This window comes from Protopterus annectens, chromosome 3.part0 (assembly GCF_019279795.1).
Source record: "Protopterus annectens isolate FY-2018-M chromosome 3.part0, PAN1.0, whole genome shotgun sequence".
NCBI lineage: Eukaryota > Metazoa > Chordata > Ceratodontiformes > Protopteridae > Protopterus > Protopterus annectens.
In genome coordinates this window covers 60,314,211-60,342,184 of record NC_056731.1, presented here as the reverse complement: position 1 = coordinate 60,342,184, position 27,974 = coordinate 60,314,211, and the positions used below count along the sequence as shown (strand labels likewise).

At 40.6% G+C, this 27,974-nt stretch overlaps 1 protein-coding gene across 1 annotated transcript in view; it reads right to left on the bottom strand.

Moving 5' to 3' along the window:
* Positions 1–27,974, bottom strand: part of ELP2 (elongator acetyltransferase complex subunit 2) — a 1,608,146-nt gene that overhangs the window by 744,474 nt on the left and 835,698 nt on the right. The window contains exon 10 of the mRNA XM_044065497.1: positions 9,608–9,708. Within this exon, the coding sequence (XP_043921432.1) occupies positions 9,608–9,708 (101 nt within the window). The remainder of the gene's footprint in view (positions 1–9,607; positions 9,709–27,974) is intronic.

Below are 27,974 nucleotides of genomic sequence, written 5' to 3'. Positions count from 1 at the left end.
CCGTGATACACTGCGCAGGAGGGGGTACCAGTGTTGGGGTGGCCAGTCTGGAGCAATCAAAATCATCCTTGGTTTGTCCTGTTTGATTTTTAGTAGTACTTTGGAAAGCAGAGGCAGAGGGGCGGAAGGCATAGGCTGAAGGACAGAGCATCCACTTTCCAGGCTTGTTTGTGGGGAGTCCTTGTGCAAAAGCTGTTCAATTGGTAGTTCTGGGGAGAGGCAAACAGGTCTATATCCGGGCTCCTCCATTTGCTTGTCAACATGCTGCAAATCCTTGGTTCCAGTTTCCACTCGCGTGGGTCCATGAGTTTTCTGCTTAGTCCGTCTGCCAGTGTATTTAATTTTCCTGGCAGGAATTGAGCTTGTAGGTGCACTTGGTAGCTCAAGGCTGTGTTCCACAATGCCATGGCTAGTCTGCAGAGGGGGTAAGAATGTGTACCCCCCTGCTTGTTTATGTACCACATAACAGTGGTATTGTCCGTCTTTACCATTAGTTGTCCTGGAAGAATATGGTCCTTGAAGGCTGTCAGAGCATTCTGTACAGCTAACATTTCTTTTTGAATGATATGCAGGTGCATTTGACTTGGGTTCCATTTGCCCTGAATGCACTTCCCTGCCAGGTGAGCCCCCCCATGCATAGTCTGATGCATCTGTTGTTAGGGTCTGGGTGGCAGGGGGTGGTGTGAAAGGTAGTCCCTTATTTTGGTGGCAGGCCTCTGCCCACCAAAGGAACTCTAGGCGTAGGCAAGGTACGATAGGAATCATTGCTTCTAGATCCTGAGAATGTTGACACCATAGGCTTTTTAGATACCACTGTAGTTTCCTCATATGCAGTCTTGCATATGGAATTAGAAGAATGCATGAGGCCATGAACTCCAAGGCTTGCAGTATTTGTCTTGCAGATAGCATGGTTTTTGTAGCCACTTGTTTGAAGCAGGTTGTCAAATGAATTTGTTTCTCTGGCGTGAGGAAAGCCATCTGGGAAGTTGTATTCAAGCTTGCTCCCAGGAATATCATTTGTTGACAGGGTACCAGGTGTGATTTCTTTTCATTTATGGTGTACCTCAGACAAGTTAGAACCCTTTGTACAAAGGCCAGGTGATTCAAAAGTATGTCCTGGCTTTCTGCCTGAATTAGACAATCATCCAGGTATGGGTATATTTGAATATTTCTTTGCCTGCAAAATGCAATAACTGGAGCTAGGCACTTTGTGAATACCCTGGGCGCAGTAGATAAGCCAAAAGGCTGTGCAGCGAACTGATAGTGCGTGCAGCCTGCTTTGAAGCGTAGGTATCTTCTGCAAGATTCCCTGATTGGGATGTGCAGGTATGCTTCTTTTACATCTAGTGTTGCCAACCAGGCATCTTTGCCTAGCACAGGAAGCAACTGGTGAAGAGTCAGCATCTTGAATTTTGGAATCTCCAAAAAGGTGTTTTGAGTAGACAGGTCCAGGACAGGACGTCATGAATTGTCTTTTCTGGGTACCACGAAAAGTCTCAAGTAGAAACCTTGTCCCTTTTCCTCTTCTGGTACCAATTGAATAGCCCCCATGCTTGAGAGAGAAACTACTTGTTTTTGGGCCTCTGCCCACTAATTTGGGGGTAGGTCTGGCCACCCGCTTGGTGTTGGCAACATGTGGAAGTGAAATCTGTATCCCTGGGACGCTATTTAAAACCCATTTGTCCTGGTTAATGAGTTCCCAGTTCTTTGCATGAAGAGCAATCTTTGCCCCCAAAGGGGCAGTCAGTTGATAAGTGCTTGGAAATTTTAAAAGGAAGCCATTGAGACAGCTTACCATAGGGGGGAGTCTTATTACTCCCAGATGTGGAAGTGGAGCCCCCCCCCCCACTGCTAAGTCATGTGTGTACCCTAGGACTGCAGCCTGGGAGCTCTGCTGGATCTGGGTTTGGACTGAGAAGGTCTGGAAGTGGCAGGAAAGGACCAATTCTTCGAAGGCCAATGCCTACTAAATCTTGGAGGTTTGTTTGTTTGTTTCTTTCGGCTTTTCCCGGTTAGGGGTCGCCACAGCGGAAGTCCGGTCCGCTAATGATTGGCAGTAGATTTTTACGTACTGGCTTGCCGGGCCTAACACACAACCTTCAACGAAGGAACGCCCATTCACGCATGATGCCACACAGAAGACGCTCTAACTGAGAATCGAACGGGTAACGTCTAACTGTGAGACGACAATGCTACCGCAGCACCACCACCGCGGTAAAAAATCTTTAACAGTTTGCATAGATATAACTTTTTCTTTCATCTTTTTAAGAACTTCTTCTGCCTTGTTGCCAAACAGGTGGTCCTGGTTTAAGGGAGCATCCAGTAATTTTGCTTTAACATGACCTGGTAGGGATTGTTCCATAAGCCAAGCATGCCTTCTAAGTACAGACCCAGTTACAGTAACCCTGCAAGATGCCTCTAGAGAGTCAAAACCACATTGCAAAGTATGTTTTCCAACCTGTTCAGCTGAATGCAATAAATTCTGTAAAACCTTATTTTCAAGCACAATCAGGAAACATCATTTTCTGTTTAAGCAATCCAATAATATGCTGCTGATACTTCAACATATGAAACGGGCAGTTTAAGGCCCTAATTGCCAAAGTTGCAGAAGTGTATACCTTCTTACCCCATCTATCCAACATCCTGGAGTCTCTATCAGAAAGGGTAGGATTTTTGGCAGTAGTAGCTTTAATGCCCTTAGGCCCCTGTGAAATGGTTTCAGGATCCACAGCAGAATTTATGAAAAGGAACTTGTGAGAGTAATACCTATCAGGTTTCCTGGGAGCAGGTCAGGTGCCAAGCTAGAGTCTGCAAATGCATCATCAACAATGTCTAATACAGGAGGTATGTCTAAAGGCCTGTGCTGGGGCAGGAGTAAGAAATCCCTAAGCCTCTTTTTAGAATCAGAGAAATCCTGACTTTCCCAACGAAAATGCTCCCTAAGAGTATGCAAGGTTTCACCGAAAGAGAAATCCTCTGGGGGGAAGCAGAGGGAATGGAGTCCTCAGCATCAGAATCCTCATAGGTAGATAAGGGTAAATCTTGGTCATCAGAGGAAATAGAAAATTCAAAATCCTGGTTGGAAGTATCATAAACAAACTCAGCCCTAGGTCTCAGATGGGGAAGGTTGGATTCCCCTGATTAAAGTAATAAGGTCGTCAGCCATTCTTATCTGTTTTTTAGGCATAGAGTCCTGACCATGTGGTCTGGGCATCAGTTTTTTTAGGCATGGTTCGAGATTTAGGCCTTGAAGAAGATGGTGTCGGTTTAATACGCAAGTCAGTAGGCCTGAATACATGCTCAGAAGCCGGTGCCTGCACAGTGGCTGCGGACCCATCCAAGGTAGAGACATCTGCAGGTTCCACAGTTGAAGCATCTTGTGACATACCGGACTCCAAATGGGTCTCAGTAGAGGCCTGCGAATCAGAAGTAGCGGGTATCAGGGGCTGCGAAAGCACCTCACTGAGTACCGGCGAACTGGTGACTGGCTTAGGAGAAGCATCGTCAGCAGCTTTGGACCTAGGCGGCCTGTCTCTGTTTTTATCTTTGTGTTTTTTTCGGAATGTCAGTAGTCGGATGGCTGACCAAAGACATATCAGGATAATTGAACTGAGCACCAAAATATTTAGAAGCGTAAATATACTGACAACAGATAGTTTGTGGTTTAAATAAGGCACAAAACTGACAGCGAGGTATGTCGTGGTCTGGTCCTAGGCAAGGAATACAGTACGAATTAAAAATCTTTATGAGGTATTTGCTTTCCACAAGTAATGCAATTATTCATTTTTACTGACATCGGTTAAGAGCAAGAAAAAGTTTCCCCAATGGGGTACTTGGCTTTTAGTTGAAGACTTCGGTTCTGAAACTCAAAAACGAAAATTTCAGGAGTCGGCCGACCAGCACTTGCGAACTGCTTCTGCTTCGGGCACCGCACGGCAAGGAAGACTGATGTAATGGCATCGGCTGCATGTTTGTACCCCTGACGTCATGGAAGAAGGGACAGCAACCAATGCAGGACCCAAGATTTTGTTAATCAGGCTGACTGAGGGCTACCTGCAAGCAGATAACCCAAATGTAATGACTGCAACAGTGAAACATGAAGAACATTGTAAATATTTTCTTTAAGGTGGGAAGATGGGGATATGTAAGTAAGCATCCTTCAAATCTAGTAAGGCCAAGAATACTTGCTAAGGTATGAGAGGAAGGAGGTGCTGCAATGTGAGCATTTTGAAAGTGGGCACTTTGAGGAAGAAACTGAGGTGGGATAAGTTGAGGATGTGTCTCCAAGGGCTATCTTTTCTTGGGACCAAAAACATCCTTGAATAAAATCCCTTGGCTAACTGATCCTCTGGTACTTTTTCTATGGTCCCCTGAGATAGCAGTTGGCTCAGGAGAGAGGGAAATAGTGGCATCGGATTGTGAGGGGGTTGAGTTATTCCCTGGAAGCGTAGAGTAGCCCACCAAGTAAAAGTATCCCCTCTGGATAATGGAAAGCACCCACTTGTCTGAGGTGATTTTTTTGACAGAAAGGTAGGGAGAGGGTAAGACTTAGGAATGGGGGTGGAACTATTTAAGAGAGGAGAGTCACTGTGGAGGAGCTTTGTCTTGGGCTGGCTGCCTCCGAAAGGATGACGGCGTGGAGGTGGTAGAAGACTGGGAGCAGATATTTTTCTGGTATGCCTGAGAAGTAGAGGGATGAGAGGACTGCCTCTTGACAAAGCTAGGTCTTTGGGGTAATTTCTATGAAATCTGGGGACAGGTGAGACTAGTAAATGTTTTAAATTTTGTAAGTCTTTACCTTCTTCCTGTAGAGACTTTAGTAAGGCTGCTCCAAAAAGGTCTTTGTTGTCCAAGGGTGGATCCAACAACTTAGCTTGGACATCCAAAGGCAAAGGCTGAAGACTCAACCATGAAAATCTCCTTAATACAAAGGCATAAGCAGTAGACTTAGAAGAACCCTCTCCTTGGCAGACATCTTGTAGAATCTGTCTTGTCTCTCAGAAGCAGGAGGCTGTGATTCTGGGCTTTGTGAGGTAGCAGAGAAAGCATTCTGGAATGCTGGGAGTAAAGATGGGACTGCAGATGATGAGGGCTGCTCCATCTGCAACAGTTCGAAATATCTCTTTTTATTGTTACAGACATCTGACATTTCCCACTTAAAATGTTGCCTAAGTAGAGAAATGGCATCTCCAAAAAAAGAAATCTTCTTCATGGGAGTCAGGAGTAAGAGACTCTTCTTCTTCAGGGTTAACAAAATCTTTGGGGAGCCTAACTTGGAGCAGTAAGTTAAGGACTCTCATCTGAGGAGCAAGACTCCTCTCCTCAGTATCTGAGGAACAATTGGTAGGCCTGGTTGGGGAATCCAGGTTTGAAGAGCCTGAAAAGCCTTAAACAGAGGTTTGGGAGAAGGTCTCCCAGGGTGGAGTAGGATCTTTAGAAGTGTGTTTCTCCTTTTGCTTCCTTTTTAAAGGAGTGGAAGGAGCAGAAGTGTGCCTAGGAGCCGTCGTAATAGTAGATGGCAAGGCTGTAGTAGTAGCAGGGCCCTCCAAAACCAAGAGCCGTGGTTCCCCCTCACCATCAGGTTCTGATGGTTGAAAAACCTCACCGGATGTACTCTGAGTATCCGCAGCACTGGCTTCCAGTTAGGTTTCCAGTTGCTGTGCAATATATGATGTCCAGAGCGATCCTGGGCTGATATTCGCCTCAAGGATCTCACCGGACAACTGAGGCGCAGCTAGGACGTCAGGTCTAAGTTTCTTGGCCTTCTTCCTAGGCGGTTCCTCAGAGTGGCCTGCTCCACTTTCCATACCGGACGCCAAACGTCTGAGGCGCTGATTTTCTAAATACAGTTTTAAAGCCACTGGACAGCTTTTAAGGGTTTTTGGAACAAAGGATTGGCAAATGGTACAGGCTTTGTAATCATGGGCCTCCCCTAGACAAAATAAACACTGCTCATGTGTGTCTTTATATGGGATTTGCCTACCACAACCACACTTTCCCTTAGTGGAAAGCATGTACGCCTGAAACAACAGCAAAGAAACAAGAAAAAAATCCCACAAGGGTACTTATCTTAGTGCAGACAGCCAGTAAACGATCAAGAAAATTGGAAGGTTGATGTCAAGCAAATGCCAGATTGCAGAACTGTCAATCGGACGTCTGAATCTCGCTGCGGCAGAAAGGTTCTGAACTGGGTATGTGCAGACGTCACAGATATAGCCAATATCAGTTTATGGACCTTGCATGCTACGTCACATGTACCCCAGCTTCTAAAATTTTGGTATACTGGCCGGATGTCCAGTGCTGCAACCAGCAACTCCCTAAGGTTATGAATACTGCAACATGAGAATGGAAGGACATCTAAATCCTCTTTCAAGGCAGGATCAGTTCTACTTTTCTTAGAAGGAGCCCCTGATACTTCGGGGATTTTCACAGCTAGCTGCTTGGCTTTAAGAAAGATCATGAAATCCTAAGCCTGGAAGAATAAATCACTGGATGAAGCCTGGGAAGTTGGCTACACCAAACACCCACTTGGTTTAGGTTGAGGTAAGTTTGCGGATGCCAACTGAGACAACCAACATCTTGGTGGTTTCAGACTGGGATGATGTTCTTAAAGGGACAGTCCCAGGGATTTTTTGTTTTGATTCAGCCTTTGTTTACATTTTAGGTTTGCCTTTTTGAGCATGCTCACCTTTGGTTGAGGGAAGAGTGCCTGAAGGAAGTTTCAAAGGTGTTAGCCAAATTCCATCTCAAATTGCAGTTGTACTGACAACAGTTCTCCCTGTGAGCCATTCATTAGTTTAATCTGCGCATTTTACCCACTGAGAAAAGTAGCCTTTCAGGCATTTTATGACCTTCTGTTGCTGCTAGTTTAGAAAACACATCAGTAATGCAAGGCTTTTAAAACATTAGTAAACACAGTTTTTTGTTTCTTTCATTTCATATTTTAATACATGCTGATTGTGAATCTTAGCCATCTACAACAATTTTATGACATGGCTTCTACCTATAGAAAGCATACGAGTCAGGCAAATAGTATTGGAAATCATATTTCTCTTTCTTTCATGTTTTACTGTATTCTGATTTTTGAATACTAGACAGGTGTAGTGACTTTCTGAAGATGCAAAAACCAAACGGCTGCAGGTACACTGAGGTGCCCAAAACACACAATAACAGCAAAAGTAAATTAAGGCACCAAAGTTACACACTGGAAATCACTCACTGTACTTTATTGCAGAAGACAAACGGTAAGCGCTTTTACAACTTAATGTTGCTTCATCACAGCTTTCTTTATTTTAAATATGAGCCAGGAGGCCGGGGGCATAGTTCCCTAATCCAATGCAAGTCGGAAAGGAACATAAATCCAAAGATTAGTTTAACCTGGGAGCTGAAGCAAGACGAACTGTGGATTTACAGGATATTTAAAGTAAAATTACACTATGGGTGGGAATGAAAATGACTTGTCGAAGTGGGCATGACTTCTGTCAGCTTAACTCTGACGCTAATTTTAAACACTGGGATTGCCCCTTTAAAGCAATGTAGTGGTAGCCTCCATGGGGGGGGGCAAAACCATCTCCGTGACGGCGGGCTATGAAAGTGCCTCTCCAGTCCCAGTGTCATTGGACCTAGGGAAACCCTCAGATTCACAACGGCTGTCGTCAGCTTCCTACTTCATCTACTTGGGGGATTTTTCAGACTGGTTTCACTTCTGGGGAAGGTTCCTGGAGACTCTGGCTGATGTGGTGGCAACACAGGACCAGGTACATACATTATTTTCAGTGACGTAGTCCTTAACAGATTTGGCTCTATGTCATATTCGAGTGTGCAGACAACTGCCCAGAGAGTGCTGCAAGTTCAAGAAAAAGAAAGAAAAATCACAGGCTATGAAATATGAAAATTCCTTGGACAAAATTTGTTTGCCACAATTCATACAGTTACTCTTTTTGAAAAAAACATGTCCCTATCACTCTCCTCATTATTTACAACAATGCAAAAACTCTGTAGTACAGTTAGAAAAGATTCCCCTATGACACACACAGCTGAAACATCTGAATGCAGGACAGCACACCAAGCTGTCAATGATCTGTTAAGCAAAGAGTCGCAAAAAGACTGTTTACAAGAAAGATGCAAAGATGGCTTTGGTAGATGTCCCTCTTACACCACTGGTGCCCTGACAGCTAAGTCAGAGGACGCCATCTGAACCCAGGAGGGAAAGTTAAAGTTCTTGAAGTCTGCCAGAACATTAGGCTCCTGCAGGCAGGAATCCCAGAAATGGTGACTGCAACAGAGTACTGCAAATATCAAAGGGTGCAGAAACTGCTCAAGGTGGCAGAATGAAAAGCTATGGAGGGAAATAAAGGGATGGTTACAACATTGTAAAGACTAGCTTTCATGACAAAGCTTGCACATCAAACTCTGAAAAGAAGGACGCCAGTCCTTTTCCTGTCATCAAATCATGCTTCTATGTGCAATGGTGTCATATTAAAGATCACATCATCTCCAGTCCATCTTACTGCACATTTAAGAAAATTTTGATGATGAAAATTTGCCTGCAGTACATTTATTAATTTACTGTAAGCTACAGTGGTAAAAGTGGTAAATGGATTCAATCATATCTAGCAAAGTTAAAAAGTCACAAAGGATCTGCATCTGCAACACACGTCCATAACAAGTGTTTTATGGCATCTGCAGTTGGAACAGACAGCTGTGCACATAGTAAGACAGACTTAGAAAAGCAACCAAACTCAAAGCAATCCCTTGTCTAATAAGGATTAAGTAATTGCTTTTCTATATGTGCTCTAAACTACACGAAACTGTGGCTAACACGTGCTCCCATAATATAACTTTTCTATACTCTCCACAGCTCTTCATTTACTAATCATAAAATGAGAAAAGAGGATATGTCTCTAAACAGGAATGCACTGCATGAAAATATTCTGCAGACATTTTTCATGTGAAAAGTAGACTCTCTCATGCCATGCATGTGGGCAGTGACAAGGAAGTTGTTTCAAAATATCAATCAGCAAATACCCTTCAACAGCCTCCTGGTCGCAACTTAAAGAAACTAGTTCGGACAGCATTTCTAATTTAACATCCAGTTTTGTAACTTACAGAGAATTCTGGGAAACTAGTTCTCATTGACAAAAATGTACAGTTGGTTATAAGTCACTGGACATTCTACAGCCCTGGTTACTCACTATATTTAAAGCAGAAATGTTATCTCCTTGTTAGACTTAGATTAGAGAATAAATATACTCAAACTTTACTTTTCTGCTGCCAATGTTTAAAATAATTCTATCTTCTGTTGTTATTAAGCATCATTACTACCGTTACTGTATAACTTTTCCCTAGTTAATGACCTTCTAATATGTTGATTTTATTCGTAACATGACAAACACAATGGAACAGAAAAGAACTATCTATCTCGGGCTCAGCAGCCGACAGACCTGTACAACAGTGAAACTGTGATTAGAACTACCACCCAGAAGCCTGTGAACTCTGACCTTGCTGCCATGAGAAAAAAAGACAAGCAAATCTTCTCATTTTGTGCGAAAAAAGAGATGAATTTTTATTGCACCTGATGACAAGTCACACATTTGGGAAAACATACCTGTTCCAACCACACACCGGACTCTTCATCTGGAGCCCAGAGAATCATAGTCTTATCCAATGATGCTGACAACAAAACCATTGGTTGTTGTATTCTGCCATCTACAGGATAAAAGGCACATTTGTGAATATAATCAGTCTTTCCCACATATTTTCAAGTTTCAATGTATAAATTGTCACTGGGGATTTTTTTTCTTAACATTTGCTAATCCATTCCAAAGATACAGTGTAGAGTAATGCATACATAAACGTAAATATCACATAAAAGAAAAGCACAGCTACTAAGTGGTCTGTGAGAACAATTTTCACATCTGTTGCAGCTGCTACAACGTCTGAAAATAATCACTTGAGCCATTTCTGTGGACAGATAATTAAGATGCACTAAAATATTAACAAAATCTCTATACGATAATGCATGATAGAAGATGCATCAGCTGTTGGAAATAAAGAATTTTTGATAAAAATGCTGCTAAAGAATGGCTTTACATACTCTTAAGCAAAGCCTTCTTACCTCAATGTAAAAATGAAAACTGATTTTGCTATCCCACCTCCAGTTATTTCTCAGCCATCACTAATATCAAGGTTGTTCCCCTGCCCTACTGCTGAACACTTCTACAGTTACTTAGTTTGATTCCAACTACATCCCTTCCTCAAGTGAGCTTTGAATCTTCTATAGGAACAGAGCCACATGGCAAATAATTTTTAACCCTGGGAGTGTAGACTCATTAGGGAATGGCTGACCACTGAACTGCATCATTCTGTGGTAGCAGGTCAGTATTTCTAACCAGGGGAAACAATATGCAATGATGTCAACACATGAATAATGTGCCTGCAAATCACATGTGGCGCATCCTGTGAACCTCCTTTTTTTACGAGCTCAAATGGAATAGATCAACATAACCTCTTAGACAGAAGTGATAAAAGTAATAGGTTATATGTAACAACAAATCAGTATTTATTCAGCAAAATCTCCAAAAATAAGCAAAAACGTCAGCACAAGCAGAAAACTTGGAGAACATATAGAAATATATAAATGAAAAGTACAAAACAAGCAATGTGCTTATGACCCAAAAGTGTTTAATAGATAATTGGGGAAAAAACGTAACAGTAACACCAAATAAAAAAAGAAAAAAATTAATATGTACTAGAGAAATATTTAAGAAGACCCTTTTAAACATAAAGATGCTGAACTGACAGAAGAGATAAAAGAAACAATAAGAAGTGCTAACACAGATGATATGACATTGAATGAACTCAACAGCTGAAGAGGTTGAGACAAAATTAAGAAAGGCTGCTTACTGGAAAATCCCAGGTCTGGATGGTGTACCAAGTATCTGGCTAAATGTATTAACATCAGTGCATAATGATTTACACTTGCCAAACCCAGGTTGGCATAATGGTCAAAGCCTTTACCTCACAAATACAAGGCACAGGTGAGGTTATTGGCTAGGCACAAAATAGGCTGCTTTATATAGAATCACTTACGCTGACAGCAAATCTTTTAAGAGTGATTGAAAGTTGATAAAATGGTTAAGGTGCTTACCTCACAGACACAAGGTACAGGGCTTGATTCTCACCTTTGGAAGGGATTTTGGCTTGGTTTAAAATTGTCCACATGAACATCTAGCATAGTACTTACGAACCTGCTGACTGTGAGGCTTCTAGTCTCCAATAGATGTTGCACAAACAGCTATTAACATTACTTCCTTCCCAGAAGAGGAAAACTGGCTAATAGCTGCTTCATCTTATGCCCTAAGTGAATCTTCCAATGTCCTAGGCTCATATTGAAATCTAAGTTATTAGCAGCGCAGGCACCCATAGCTCTCAGCTATCCTTCATTTAACAGAATGTCCAAATTTTTGCCTCATATTTTTGGTCTGTTCTTTGCAAAATCTGCAGTTTTCTGGCAAATTGGTGCAGATTGAAATGACTAAATAATGAGTTGTAGCCTTCATATCCTTCAGAAAATATAAGCTAATAAAAACAGTTGTTCTAGTAATTTTCTAAGGTTATAAAAAAACATACAAAATCTTTCTCAGATTTCGGACAGTTGTATACAGTCATATTTTATTTCTTCCAGAATTCTTGTACTAAGAGGTTGACAGATATGCAGACACTTTGTTCCTGCCCACATGCTGGTGCTAGTGTCCTGACAGAAAATTGTAGTTTTAGTATAAGACAACAATAGGATAGATTACAGCTTACATTTGCTTTTCAGTATGCATTCCTGAGTTTAACAACATTTTCACATATTTTAGTTAAGTTGAGCAAAAATACAAAATCCCCCAGTTTTAATGTTCAGACATTTTAAGCTTCATTTGCTGGGTATTTATTCCATCAATGGCTTTATTCAGCAATAATATGGAAATACAGCGGATATAAAAAGTGTACATACCTCTGTTAAAATGCCAGGGTTTTGTGATATAAAAAAATGAGACCACAATAAATCATTTCAAAAATTTTTCCACCTTTAATGTGACTTATAACCTGTACAATTCAATTGAAAAACAAATCTGTTAGGGGGAAAAATATAAAAAATAAAAAATGTGCAATAAGCTGGTTGCATTAAGTGTGCACACCCTTAAACTAATACTTTGTTGATGCACCCTTTTAATTACAGCATTCAGTCTTCTTAGGTAGGAGTCTATCAGCATAGCACATCTTGACTTGGCAATATTTGCCCACTCTTCCTTGGAAAAGCGCTCCAAATCTGTCAGACTGCGAGGGCATCTCTTTGAGTATAACCCTCTTCAGGTCACCCCACAAATTTTCTATTGGATTTAGGTCTGGGCTCTGGCTGGGCCATTCCAAAACTTTAATTTTCTTCTGATGGAGCCACTCTTTTGTTGATCTGGATATATGCTTGGAGTCATTGTCATGTTGAAAGGTGAAATTTCTCTTCATCTTCAACTTTCTAGCAGACATCTGAAGGTTTGGGCCGAAAGTGACTGGTATTTGGAACTGTTCATATTTCCCTCCAACTTGACTAAAGCCACAGTTCCAGCTGAAGCAAAGCATGATACTGCCATCACCATGCTTCACATGAGGATGGTGTTCTTTTGGTGATGCGAAGTGTTACTTTGCACCAAACGTACCTTTTGGAATTGTGGTCAAAAAAGTTCAACCTTGGTCTCATCAGACCATAACACATTTACCCACATGCTTTTGGGAGACGTGCTGTATTGTTTTGCAAATTTTCGCCGGGCATGGATGTTTTTCTGTGTAAGAAAAGGCTTTCGTCTTGCAACCCTACCCCACAGTCCAAACATATGGAGAATATGGGAGATAGTTGTCACATGTAGTACACAACCAGTACTTGCCAGAATATCCTGCAGCTCCTTCAGTGTTGCTGTAGGTCTCCCAGCAGCCTCCCTGACCAGTTTTCATCTTGTCTTTTCATCAGTTTTGGAGGGACGTCTAGTTCTTTGCAACATCACTGTTGTCCCATATTTTCTCCACTTTTTGATGACTGTCTTCACTATGTCCCATGGTATATCCAATGCTGTGGAAGTTTTTTTGTACCCTTCTCCTGACTGATGCCTTTCAACAATGAGATCCCTTTGATGCTTTGTAAGCTCTCTGTGAACCATGGCTTTTGCTGCAGCAGGCAACTGAGTAAATGTCAGGAAAATCCTACTAGGACAGCTGAACTTTATTTGGGGTTAATCAGAGTCTCTTTAGTTGATGGCAGGTGTGTACCCAAGAAGACTGAATGTTGTAATTAAATCAAAAGGTGCTTCAACAAAGTATTAGTTTATGGGTGTGCACACTTATGCAACCAGCTTATTGTATATTTTTTATTTTTTATATTTTTCCCCTAACAGATTTCTTTGTTTTTCAATAAACTGTACAGGTTATAGGTCACATTAAAGGTAATTTACTGTGGTCTCAATTTTTATATTACAAAAACCTGGCATTTATTCTAGCCCTAATACCCTAGCCCAAAGGTTCCTGGAATTCATAAATTCAAATGCACTGGAACAACTCGTCACCTCTCCCACTAGGGGAGATAATATACTAGACCTGATCATCACAAACATGGGGACAAAATGCTCCACACCGGAAGTATACCCCTCACTAGTGAGATCTGACCACAAACTAATCACCCTGGATATACATATCCCACCTCCACCCCCAGCACAAAAGATCACAGTGAAAAACTTCTCAAAAGCAGACTTCACTCTTCTTAAGACTGAGATGGTATCCTTTAAGCCCACTGTGCCAGTGGATACCACATCCCACAATGCCGAATCCTTCACAAATGCTTTCTATGGACATCTCCAAGAATGCATGGATCATGCAATCCCAAACAAATCCAAGTCCCTCTCCACCAAATGTAAGCGTCCTGTCTGGTGGACCTCAGCCATAAACAAATTGTATAACAAAGAAGGAAGCTACTGCACGTCATAGCGAAATCCCATGAAGGAAGACATCTCTGATCAACATTAGCAGAAAACTACGTTCTCTCATAAAAACATCCAAGGCAAACTTTGAGAGAAAAATCGCTAAGGACACTAAAGATAACCACAAAGCCTTCTTCAGCTATGTTAGAAACCTGGGAAACCCTCAGATATGCTCAGAGTTGGTTCACAACAACAAAAATACACTGAACCCACAGATATTGCTAACATTCTGGCTGACAGGTTCAGTGCAAATTTCTCGCCTCCTTCACCCCCAAAAGAAGAAATACTTATCCCAGCTGAATGTAATCTCCTGTCATCTCAGATGTCCAAGTGAGAACCGCCCTAAACAAAGCAAAAACACAGCATCAATGGGACCTGGCGGCATCCCGGGTGCGTGTTACGTGAACTCAAGAGGAGCTAAACCCACACATAAAAATGCTATTTAACCTTAGCCTTACTTGGGATATGTACCTGAACACTGGCGTACAGCAACAGTGGTCCCACTCCACAAGGGGGGTGCCTCTACAGACCCTGGAAACTACCGCCCCATAAGCTTAACTAGCCTGGTCTGCAAAGCTATGGAAAGAATCATTATGGAACTCATAAACAGAGACATAGGGGACCTACAGACACTTGACCCCACCCAGTTCGGCTTTGTAAAGGGCAGATCCTGCCTTTTAAACCTGGTTGACTTTTTCGAAATAGTCACTAGAGCCATTGATGAGGGCAAAGCAGTCCATACAGCATACCTGGACTTGGCTAAGGCCTTCGACACAATACCCCACTCAGGAATCATAGATAAGCTCAACAGCTTAAAAGTAAACCCTTATGTCACTAGATGGGTTGCAAACTGGCTAAAGGACAGAACCCATAAAGTTAAAATCGCTGGAGCAATGTCAGACTCAAAGACAGTCACAAGTGGTGCCCCAGAGAGATCTGTCCTGGGACCCCTCTTGTTCAGCATTTATTTCTCAGATGTTAAAGCAAACATGGGAGGGCTGTGGCTAACAAAGTTCGCAGATGACTGCAAACTAGGCGCCATAGTCGATACACCAGCAGACACACACATCCTACCAAAAGGCCTCACTGAAATGGACAACTGGTGCCGTAGTCACGGCCTTAAACTAAATGCCAAAAAATGTATAGTCATCCCTTTTGGAAAAAACAAAGTACCCACAAATTATCACATAGACAGCAACCCACTGAGTACGGAAAAAGTAATCAGAGACCTAGGGACCCAAGTAGACAGCGACCTCTCATTTGACACCCACGTTGGCCAAAGTGGTTAGAAAAACATTCTACCTTGCACACCTCATCATGAAGGGATTCACATCCAGATCCAAGGATGTCATTGTACCCCTATATTCCTCCCTCATCAGACCCATGATTGAGTGCAATGCCCCATTTGGTATGTACCTCACCCGGCACTTGCAACAGCTGGAGAGACCACAAAAGTACCTCACCAAAAGGATCAAGGGTCTCCAACATATGTCTTATTCCACCAGACTAAAGAAACTTCAGCTCTATTCAGTAGCATACCGCCTGCTCAGAGGTGATCTCTGCCTGACGTACAAGGCCATGTCCAATCAGGATCTGATGGACATGCTCCACCTCAAAAAATCCAAATCCATCAGGACCACGAGAGCTAAAGACTTAAACCTCGGCACAAGTACGAATAGGACATGCTGGAGGGATAGATTCATAACCCAGAGACTTCCCATGCTTTGGAACAGGATCCCAGTTCTCACTGACTCTCTTCAGGAGAAATCTTGATGAGTGGATGGGAGATCGTAAGTTTACCCCAGGGGTCACATCTGTGTCACTGCTAGACAGGGGCACAGTAAACTAATTCTATTATATAAGGGGACCTTCATTGTGTCACTACTAGACAGAGGCACAGTATTCTAGATTTATTCTGTACATTTTTGTACCATTTCATGGGGTGGCAAAAGCCACATCACTATGGCTAGGCTTACAAATGCCCCAGGGCAGATAGCCTAGTACTATACTATGAAACTATTTTAACAGGGGTGTATAAAGTTTTTATATCCACTGTACTTACTGCTGAAGTTTTATAAAGGTAAAATGGACAATACGTGGATGTAAGGCATCTTTAGAGACATTGCTAGGAGACTGCCATCTGCAAATTCTTTTGCTGCAGTTTTGTATTTCTAGCCAAAAACACATATTAAGGAAGGAATGACTTGCTGTCCCCATTACAAAGGGTTAGGGAGTGCAGGCTGTGATACTGTGTGGCTTTTCTCACATGGAAGCTGGGTGACAGTCACCAACAGCAGTGAGCTTAACAGACAGTTGGAGAAAATGAGCAAAATGCAGTGCTCATACTCTTGGTACCACTACATGATGTGCATAAATAAAGAAAAATAACCAAATGCTCCACATAATTGCCCTTCCCAAAACAAGGTAAAGAACAGAAAGGAATGTGGTGTGAGCAGAGAAGAAGATGGTATCAGAGAAACTAAAACAAAAGGGATAATTAGCAATGGTTAAACAAAAAACAGGTACACAAAGGTCATTTGCAGTCTCTTCAAAACATAATGAAGATGATTTGTTTCATATAAAAATACTTTTTTCAACATATTCCTGCCAATAAGAAGCAATGACCAAAAATGTTATTGACTGGGTGCTTACAAACTTGTGTTTCTATGGAAACAGTATAGTACTGAGGCCACAGAACATGACTTAACTTGCGGACATTATTCTGTCCAGTGATCACTAGTAGGAAATGCTATTAAACTACATGGAATGTGGGTGCTTTTATGCAGCCACTGGTGACAATAAAAATCATTTAATAACCTGAGGTACACTGGAGAAGATAAGGTGATGATACTTGGTGTTAAATAGGCCTGATCTTTCTAATCACACAAGTACAAGGTGCAGATATTCAATTAAATCAGTTTACAAAGTAAAATCAAAAATATCAGGCTTGGATTGATTCCCTTTATTTTAACTCTAACATACTATTTACTTTCTTTTTAAAAATAAAGAAGTTTTTAAAAAATAAACAAAAAAAATGAAATTTTAATATATTCATCATTAAATTTTTCTAAAACCAGCAGTCAATCATTATAGGTTACTACCTAACAGAGTTCATAAAAATTTGTCAGAGTCTGAAAGAAAAAATCTTTTGAAAAGAGCAAACGGTAGTCTTCCAGCATTTTGTTAAACTTTCGTGACCACCCAGTGCAGCTTTAGTACTTCCACTCAATACAGGTTGTTCAGTAACAACCAGTTCCAGATGTCAGTAATCACCTTAAAATAAAGAAAAACAAAAGATATGTAAATAGTAAGCATATCAGATTGTCTTCAATAAGGACCTCTGTAAAAAAATAGTAATCTTGAACTCTCACGCTTGAGGAATGCATGCCATTCCTGCACTGGATAAGGGTTGTGTACCTACCTCAAAGATCCCTAATTTAGCTTCTGCTTAAATGAAACTGCACCTACAGGAAAATAAACTGTAAGGTTAAAAAATAATTGTAAACCTTGTAAGACAGTAGCAGCTGAAGTGTTACGCACAAGGGTAGAAAGATGAAATAAAGCAGTACAAGTCTCAGTATATGGGAAATAGTCACAGATAGATGGCTATTTTTTCCAGCCAGATGTCTACTGCACTTACACATCCCCGCAACACACACAAATGGTTTTCTCCCTACATCAGCTGTAAGTAGAACAGCAACCTGTGACATTTTCTGTTCTCTTCTGGAGTAAGACATAAGCACTAAGTGTGTCTGACAGCCATCAGAAAACACCCAAAACATGATAGTCAGACTTCCCCCACATAGAATCCTGCCCAGCAACTGGCAGATGTCGAAGATGCAAGTGATGTAGGACTCAGAGAACTATGCTTGTCAAGAAAATGTACCCTGAGGCTAAGTGAGGGGGAGACTAGCCCTACCAAGATAACAGTACTTACTTATCTATCCTCCAAAAGAGGTGGAAAAGGTCCAGACATTATAAAAGGGGATAAGATGACAGTCTACTGCCGCAGTAACTGCTATATGAACATCTACGGTTATGGTGCGTATAGCTGCACTACTGTATTATTTTCATTCTAAGATTACTACTAGAGCATAAATCATGTCTAAAATGTTTAAAATTAATTTGCTATTTAGGGGTAGCCTTATCTCAGCTCAGGAAAGAGGATGCAACATTACCATGGAGAACTGCAATGGTAAAAGCTGCTACTTTGGCTATATATACATTATATGCTGTCTAGATGGTGAGAATGGTGGACAAAATCACTACTATCACTATGTGATAAGGTGAAGTGACTGCCAAGTGGGCCTTAACAAAGGCATACTTTAAACCACTTATCAAAAAGTACCACTAAAGATTTTAGGCTCAGCATGTCCAGATATAATTAAACAAAAAAATTATTTAGCCAGGTAAAAATTACTAGTGTTGATCTTCGTATGAATACCATACCACTTGTGGTAGAAATGATGAGTAGAATGGGAAAGAAACTAAGCTGGGATCATCTTTGAAGTCAGTCAGATCTTTGAAGTCAGTCAGAGGCTTTGAAGTATGTAAGATAATTTTCTTCCCACACAGCAACAGCAGGGTACAGTGGGATGGAAAAGCAGGGAACCTTTTCAGCTCATTTGAATTAGTTGACAGAACTATGGCTTTCTTGATCAAATGGTTGCTCGTAATATAAGTCCGTATTCTCACTTCATGAGCACTCTTGAAAGCTGTGTTGTGGGAGAGAAGACATTCGCAAGAGCACTGCTTCAATGGGAATGAAAGTGCACTGACTGCCCAGGCTCTCCCTGTCATATATGGGGTATACAGCTTTAATAGGAAACTGCATGTCATGAGGCACACCTTCCTACAGTCTTCAGTCTGATTGAAGAACGCATGGAGGCTATTTACACACAACCAACAGTGCAAATGCCAAAATTAGAAGACAAACAGGCATTAAGGAAATTATTATGGGTGATGCAGTATCTTGCAAAATTTGTACTTAATATGTCTGACATAACTACCACCTCTTAGAAAGTTATACGAGTATGACATACCCCAGGAATCTATGAACAAAATGTTATGAAATGCTTAAAACCTAGCTACAAGTGCACCAGTGTTAAAACATGATAGTGTGAATAAGCCAGATGTGCTGCAAGCAGAGGTCAGACGTTAACAGTACCTGAACTGTAATCCAAGATAATAGGCCATCTACCTATGGAGCAACAGCATATACAGATGCATTAAAAAGATAAGCTCAGACAGAAAATAAACAGTTATCCATAGTGGACAGATGTGAGAAATGCCACAAACAAGTCTATGCTGAAGAAGTTAAGTGTAAAAGACCACAAATCCTTGAAAAGAATATCAAGAAAGTCTCATCCAGGACTGCAGAAGATGCTGCTTCAAGTGGAAACAGAACAAAAGCATATGAAAACTATGCCAAGAAAGTCACTCTAAAATATGTACCTGAGACAGTAGATGTTACTTAAAAGTATGATGGAAAACTGACTATACAAGATACTAGCTCTGTAGTAAAGAAGGATAAAGCTTTGCCTGGGGTTAAAGAGACTCAGGATAAACTAGCAGCTAAGGCACCAAAGGAGGTGCTGGTTGAAGGAGGCTGAGAACGTGTGGCCAAAATGCTGGCTTGGCCATCCTAGGGAGGGGGAGATGGTCTGGCCCACTGCAATACTAGCATCTACTGGAAAGAGAGAAACACAATATACGAAATGTTGGCTGGAGACATACTTGTTTCTGTCAAGCTGCATCTGCATGGTTCATTTAAGGAGCATGAACACCTCACTGGCCCTCTTCAACAGAAATCTTGATGAGTGGATGGGAAATAGAAAATTCATCCTGGGGATCACTCCAGTGGCTTTACTCAACAGAGGCACTAAGAACTATGGCCGGGTGGCATGATGCCAGGGTAATCCTATGGGCTAGGCTTGTAAAGGCTCCAGGGCCATTAGCCTAGTAACACACCTATGCACCTATAAGCAAAACTGAGCATGCTCAAAGTGGAAAGCAAATCAGGCCTTTATATGAGCAAACACACACTTCAGGTACTGGAGGACAGGTTATCGCCAAAAAATAGAAAATAACTTATGGGTGCCTGGAAGATGGACACGCTGACAGGAATTTTTCATGACACTGAAAAACAAATGAGCACCATAACAATAAGGGCTAGATGGTCAGCAGGAAAATGGACAGAAGAAGCACATATATACTTATATAGATTCATATCACTTCACTGAAAAGACAATTTCACTGAAACCAAATCACCTAAAGTTCATTTCACCTAAAACTCATTTCACTGACGAGAAGTACTCTAAGGCAAGTCAAAGGTATATGTCCTTTTCCCCACTGTAGTGTGATCCTGGTGTTAGTATATATAGTTGGGAGGGTGTGGGGGGGGGCATATCCCATGACTTAATTTAGTTTTCTGTTGTCTGGTTTTGTTTTACATTATTTGGTAAAACCAAACTAGGTGGGGTGCTACACCCCCCCAACTATATATACTAACATCAGGATCACACTACAGTGGGGAAAAGGACATATACCTTTGACTTGCCTTAGAGTAGTACTTGCCAGTGAAATGAGTTTTAGGTGAAATGAACTTTATGTGATTTGTCAGTGAAATGGTCTTTCAGTGAAGTGATATGAATCCACTTATATATATATATATATACACACATATGCATATACATACACACATGCATATATATATATATATATATATATATATATATATATATATATATATATATATATATATATATATATATATATGTGTGTGTGTGTGTGTGTGTGTAACTCCCCTCCTTCACTTACAAGCGATCCCTTCTCTAATGCATCCTTTACTCCTGATACAAAGACATTTTCCACCCAATCAATTTCCTATTCACAGACATACCAGTTTCACATTCAATCAAGTGCAAGTTCAGCCAAAAAGATAAGTATGTTATAACATTAAATTGCTGTGGTATTTATAAGATTACAGATCTACATGCCTGTATATCACTATATTCCCAGATATCCTAGCCATAACTGAAACATGACTTAAATCCAATATGAAAGACGCAGAAATACTACCTCCAGGCTGTAACATTATGAGAATGGCCGACCCCACAAAAAAGAAGAGTTGCCCTGCTGTACCTAGCTACTATGACCTCTCCTCCTATTCTGACTTTTTCCAAAAATTAAACTCTGTCAAAATACTCATAACCATTTTAAAGCTAAACTCTAAAAGAAACGCACTGTATTACTGTCATTTGCATCCCACCTGGTAACAGCATACCCATACTTGGAGAATTTCTCTCCCGTCTATCTAACAGTATTACTTACAACAAAAAAAAATAATTCTAAGTGATGTCAATACTGATTGGCAAAATGTAACCTCTGACAGTCCCTCATCCTGCAAAAATCTAGTTGGTCCGACTCAAGTAATCATACCACCTACTAGGTGCAGCAAAAGCAATAAGGGCACATTTTTCGATTGGATTTTAATCTCAGACCACTGTAAATATTCTACCTGTAACCATCTCCATGCATACATACACAGACTTGCCACTCATCACCCCAATACCCACCAATTTAAACTCACCAGGAATCTCACTAAATTTAACAAAGATTTATTCCACAGTATCCTAAGATCCTTCAACTGGTCTATACTAAAAATTCTCCCATTATATAAGGCAGTTACAACTTATAATATCATTTTTAAACACTCTATGTACAAAAAGACTAGAAGTAAAACCCTCCCTCTGGCTATCCACCCTCACCAAAATCATTATGCTGACCAGAGAGACAACGTTTGGAGGGGATTGGCAAAGTAAAAAAAAATGCTTTTAGCAATACAGGGAACTTCATAATCAAACTATAAAACAAATATAAGAAACAATACTATGACCAACTACAACTTAATCATAAAAATAGTCCAAAAACATTGTCTCCTATTCACACACTACTCAACCCTGGGTCAAAAAAATATCCATATCCCTCCCAAACCTACACCCCCCCCATCGAAATAGCGACTCAATTTAATGAACACTTTCTAGAGAGAGCTACTGCCCTCACCAACAGTACATTGCCCTCTCCTACACAAACCCATAACATATTATCAACTGCCCTTACACTACCATATTAACATCTGAAAAATATGAATCCAAACAATCATTAGCCAAAAATGCTAACACGTTTACCTTAAAACATATAACAATATATATACTAAAAAAAAAAAAAAAAAAAAAAAAAAACTGCTACTTAAACTTAAACCTTGTTCCACAGCTGCCAAAAACCTCCCATATGAATACCTCAAGATGACAGCAGAAGACATATCTTACCCAGTAGCTATCTTAATCAACACAGCCGTACAGGAATCTTGCTTCCCAGCTATTTGGAAAATATCATACGTCATCCCACTGCACAAGAGAGGAAAACTCTACAGGAGTCTAACTTACGTCCCATTGCAATTCTCAAAAATCCTAAAAAAAATGCATTCACACTCATCTTCACCATATCCTCTCAGCAGGTCCTAACCACTATTCATCATGGATTCCACCTTGGCCATAGTACCAACTACTGCACTATTATCTTTTTTAGATCATATAAACTACAAAAGGGACTCTGGCAAACTTATGTCTTTCCATATTTCTGGATCTGTCCAAAGCCTTTGATACCATCTCACATAGCAAACTCCAAAAACTGCACCATCCCGGCCTATCCTCTCCTTCACTTCAGTGGTTTAAAAGCTACCTACTGATTGATAGGAAACTGTTAGATGGCAACATACTGTCCTTAGCTTCCCGCTGCCACGAGTGTATCCCAAGGCTCAATTCTTAGCCCACTTCTCATTTTCATTAATGACCTCTATACCTCTTTTAGGCAAGCATTACTTATAGAGTATGCTGATGTTTCAGCACTAAAATGCTCATCTGACATTCTGGCACATCTTTTTGAAATCACACAAGAAGCCTTCACCTTTGTTGAAAACTGACTTCACAAAGCCCAATTACTACTCAACCCCCAAAAAACAAAACTACTCCTATTTCTTCCTAGAGCACACCTATAGGATAAATCCAGCTATAAAATCTTCTCCCTGAACAATACAGAGATAAAAAAAAGTGTATCCCATGCAAAATTGCTCGGTGTGACAATTGATGACAACCTCAGATCTGAACTCCACATTCAAAATACTATAAAAAACTCACCAGAAACTTGGCTTGCTTTATACACACAAAAACTTTCTAACTCTTCTAAAATCACCTTAGCCACCACTTTTCTAATTCCTGCACTCTTGTATGGTGCCCTTATCTTTACCAATTTGCAGGTATTTATTAAAATTAAACCTGAAACATGGTACATCAAAATTGCTAAATTGGCTGTCAATAAACAATATTACACACATCACTGCAACGCCCTTAAAAGTTTGAAATGGCTTGAACTATCCCCACTACCTGGATTTCATACAACTAGTTACTGCCCACAACATCATTTATAAACCCCATGCCTGTCCTGCACTAAGCTCTAGTCTTCCTTCCTATCACCCAAACAGCTTCGTTCTAATGATAAAGAACTTCTCACCATCTATAAACCTCAAAAAGTAATGGGAAATAACCTTTCCTGCTACTCTGTTGCCAAAAATTGAAATTCTGTTCCACAGGCTATTAGAACTGTAACCAACCATCAAGCATCTTCAAAAAAGGCCACCTATTAAACTCATGGCCCTGCTCATGCCAACACCCTGGTTGAACATCAATCTCATCTACTTTTCTCCACCCCTATCTGCACAGATTATTTACTCATCTCCACCTCCTCATCATCATCTGTCTATCCTACTCTCTCTACCACTTTACATAACATTGTCTAATCACCTCCTCCTGATTTATACTAATTCCCCCCTTACAATTACAATTGAACTAAACACGACTTTTACTTATTACTACTATGAAATATCACAAAGACGCTCTCCAGAACTGTATATAGTGCTTTAGTTTGCTTTTTCTAATTGTTCTCTCTGCAACATATTTTTAGTACATCTCTCTGCCTTACAATATTGTTGATTATTTTTGAAATGTATAAAATGTATAATTTTCAACTGCTGTGTAATGTGTTTGAATTTTTTTTTTTATATTCTCTGTTAAATGGAGCTTTTCTCCCAGGCCTCTGCTGATACTGGGCTTTTGTGACCCAATCAGACACACACATACATATATACAGACATAGGTTAAAAGATTAGTACTAGGCTAACTGCCCTTGTGGGCCATTTTAAGCTTAGCTAATTACCTCATGTGAGAATAACACTCTGCACCTTGTGCCTATAAGGTAAACACCTTAACCATTATGCCAACCTCCTACCCTTTTCTTGAAAATGACAAGACCCTGCCCTGCTGAGTGGTAGCATGTTAGTCGAGCTATATATCGTAAAGTCACTAGGAGAAATAAACATTTTATTCGTCTGCACTTTGTGTTCCAAATTTAGTTCAAAACAGCTGCTGTTTTAACACACACACACACACACACACACACACACACACACACACACACACACACACACACACACACACACACCATTCAGTTTATAACAAAATTAAATGTCAGATCATACTAAAACGTCTGTCCTTGCAAGTCCACATTTTAAGCAGCTTCTCATTATACAGTCTTTACATGAGCAGTCTTTTGGGGGGACCAGAAAAAAATGTTTCCACACTGTCTGGATCATAATTTAGGTGGGAGGACATCTTGAGTTTATGTTGATACCATCTCACACAGCAAATTACTTCAACAACTGCACCATCTCTGCCTATCCCCTCCTTTACTTTCATAATCTACTGAATCTCTCTCTCTCTCAGGAGAAAGCTGCATTTTCCTCTTCTGAAGGGTAACCACTGAAGTGGGTGGCTGATCTGGCCTGGCCTGCATATACTAGAAAAAGGAAAACAGGCACTGGACCAGTGTCTGACAATCTTGGCTGGAAACTTGAAGGGAGGGCTAGGCAGAGAAGGTGTCTTGTAGCTATCCGACTCTCAGATTCTTCTAAGTTCTGCAAAAATGGCAGTCATATGCTCCTCATACCTCTGAGACTTCAAACTGGTGGAAAGAGCATTCTTGGGACCTGGAACTCTCTCAACAGAGTCCTGCTCCTCAGACCTACAATTCTCAATATCCTTTCACACAAGGATAACAAGGAAGTTCCCATCCCATGAATGGATCAGATACAGCTGTTGGTTGCAGACGCCTGGGAACTCAGACAACAGGGTACAGAAACTTCATGCAAGTAGGACTTGCTCACAACAAACAACATAGCAGTCTCTCAAAGGGTCTCATATGTATCAGGCACTGGGGCCCGGGGCTAAACAGATGCCTATATTAAGCCACTGTCCGCGGGCATAGAGAGACATGACAAGATGGAAGCTCTCTCTCTTGGCTTTCACCTTCTTTTCTCTCAATGAACCTACCTCTTAATATATCTCCTTAAGGTTCTTAACTACAACAGCCAAATATCACTGCTGTGGATCATATGATCTAATAGCAGCCTGATTGAGAAAGGCCACCAGATTTTTTTTTTTTGTCAAGGAAAACCCTTGAGAATGGCAAAACATACTTTATACACAACACAGGGTATGCAGTAGCAAACCCCACCCCTGTCCTCTAGTCAATCATGCCTTTCGCTATTATTGTATAAACAGAAGGGCTTCCATTGAAGGGCTGAAGCCCCTCCCTGCTATAGGATAAGATTCTAAAACTGTGTTAAGAACAATTGATTTTGTAGTTACAGCTGGGGCAAGGGGCAGCAGTCCCTTTGCTGCATGTGGGCATTCCTCACTCACTGTCAATTAGACAAAGCCATACCAAAAACAGTGCAGTATACTTAAAGTAGGTTATGCCTGGAGAAGTTGGTGCCCTCTCTTTAGAGTCTTCTTGTCGAACCTAGCACAAATGACACAGAATGGCACACTGTGATTAGTGTCTAGGTAATTAAAAAAATGCACTAAGCTGTTTTTAGTCCGCAGGTTAATAAAACAAATACACTGAGCTTGGGATTCTCTATGGGGCATCTGACTTCTGAATCAACTTGTACACTTTGTCAGGGATTAAATACTATGTTAAAGCTTAGGACGACAAACACCTACATGCTCACCAAATTTAACTACTACTAACAAATGAGTCAGTAATACAGGGCATTTAGCTGCAAACTCTACACTTGTAACGGAACTTAAAACTTTGCCAAGGAAAGAGTGGTTGTCCAATGCTATTTGCAACAAAAAGAAAAAAAGAGAAATTTAAAATTGTGCCACCTGTTGCCTCTATTAGAATCTGCCCAGCTGGGGCAGAAGGATGATGCAAACTCTAAAAGTTGAGCTGGATGCTGAACCTCGCTAGAGGCTGAGTTTAACAAAGATAATGATTGTAACAGTGATCTATGTGAAGAAGACTCTATGCTTCTTGTAGCGAAAATGGATTGAAAATAATACAATCTGTTCCTCCCTTTTTTATTACTATGCATTATGCTATCATCACTGACATAGTTAGGTGAGAAGCTCTTCCCTGGGGATAACACAGTGATGTGGACATCTGGTTGGAAGGATGGATGTCTGCATGGGGTTAATTCCTCTCATATAAGAAATTACAATGCACCAGTGATGCTTATAATCAATAACTGGTACAGTGAGCAAATACATAGTTGTTGAATCTTCTACGTAGGTACTCTTCAATGAATACATGAAAAACCCAAACAATGCCCAAAGTGCATCCCAAAATGTAGTATAGGGCAGACCTAAAAATGATACGGGAATATTAGGACAAAGCACTCAAAGACAGCTGTTACTAACGGCACAACTTCTAATGAGGAGCAGATCGAGATTCTAGTTTTTGCATTCTGAACCAAATCTGATAGACATGTTAAATGCATCACCCCTGGAAAAACTCCAAAAACATGCACTATCTGCAGCCACATCTTACTGGAGTGCTCTGTTACTTCAATGCTTAAGGACTAATTATGTTTTTGAGGATAGAAGACAATCATCTTGGAGAGTTTCCATTTGCTATGTACAAAGTTCTACTTAAAAGATGAAAATGAAAATGAAAAAAAAAAAATCAATGATCCATCTCTCCCTATGCTCATGTACTTGAAGGTGATGTACATGCACCCAGATGTCAAAATTGTGGGTGCGAAGCACGTAACCCCCCCCCCCCCCCCAAGACACACAATTTTTAGTTTCAAGGAAGTTCATGATAATCAACTGACTAGCTGAGTGATTAACCTCGTTAGAGAGAAAAAAATATTATCTGGGAGAAAAAACTAGTCCTAGTTGAAAACAAAATAAGGATCTGTATACATAACATCCTGAATTTCTGAAACATGCCAGTCTAAGGTGACAGCCACTAGGAAAACTGAATATTCCATAGACACATTTCAGTACACTTCATGATGAGCATGAAGCATTCTTGTTTTCCTGTCCAACCAATCCAACACCTTTTAGGGGCAGTCAATCACTTCAAAACTGTAAGAGCAAATTGGTTTATAGCTTGCACTTTGTTCCTAGATTCAATGCCGTTTACAGTATTAATTTTAGTCTTCTAAAATATTCCTTAACTTTTATTCGCATTTGTTCATGTTTTATTGTTGATCCTTCATCAGTTCCCAAATATTTATACACTCCCTCTTCCTCAAGTTCTTTTACATCTCATTCCTATACCAAAATGATATACTGTTGGTGCTACAGCTTTCCTGCTTTAAAGGCTGCTTTTGCACATTTATCAAGACCAAACGGCATTCGTATATCATCTGAAAAAGTTTTGACCACTTGCAGTTGTGCTTTCAGTTCCTCACCTGGTGAACTATATAGTTTTAAATCATCCACAAAAAAAGATGAAAGGTCTTTACACTTTGTTGTTTTCTGGGAGACATTGGAGCCATGACCTAATCTGCTAAGTAAACAGCTTAATGGGTTAGGGACAAGACAAAAAAGCAGCGGT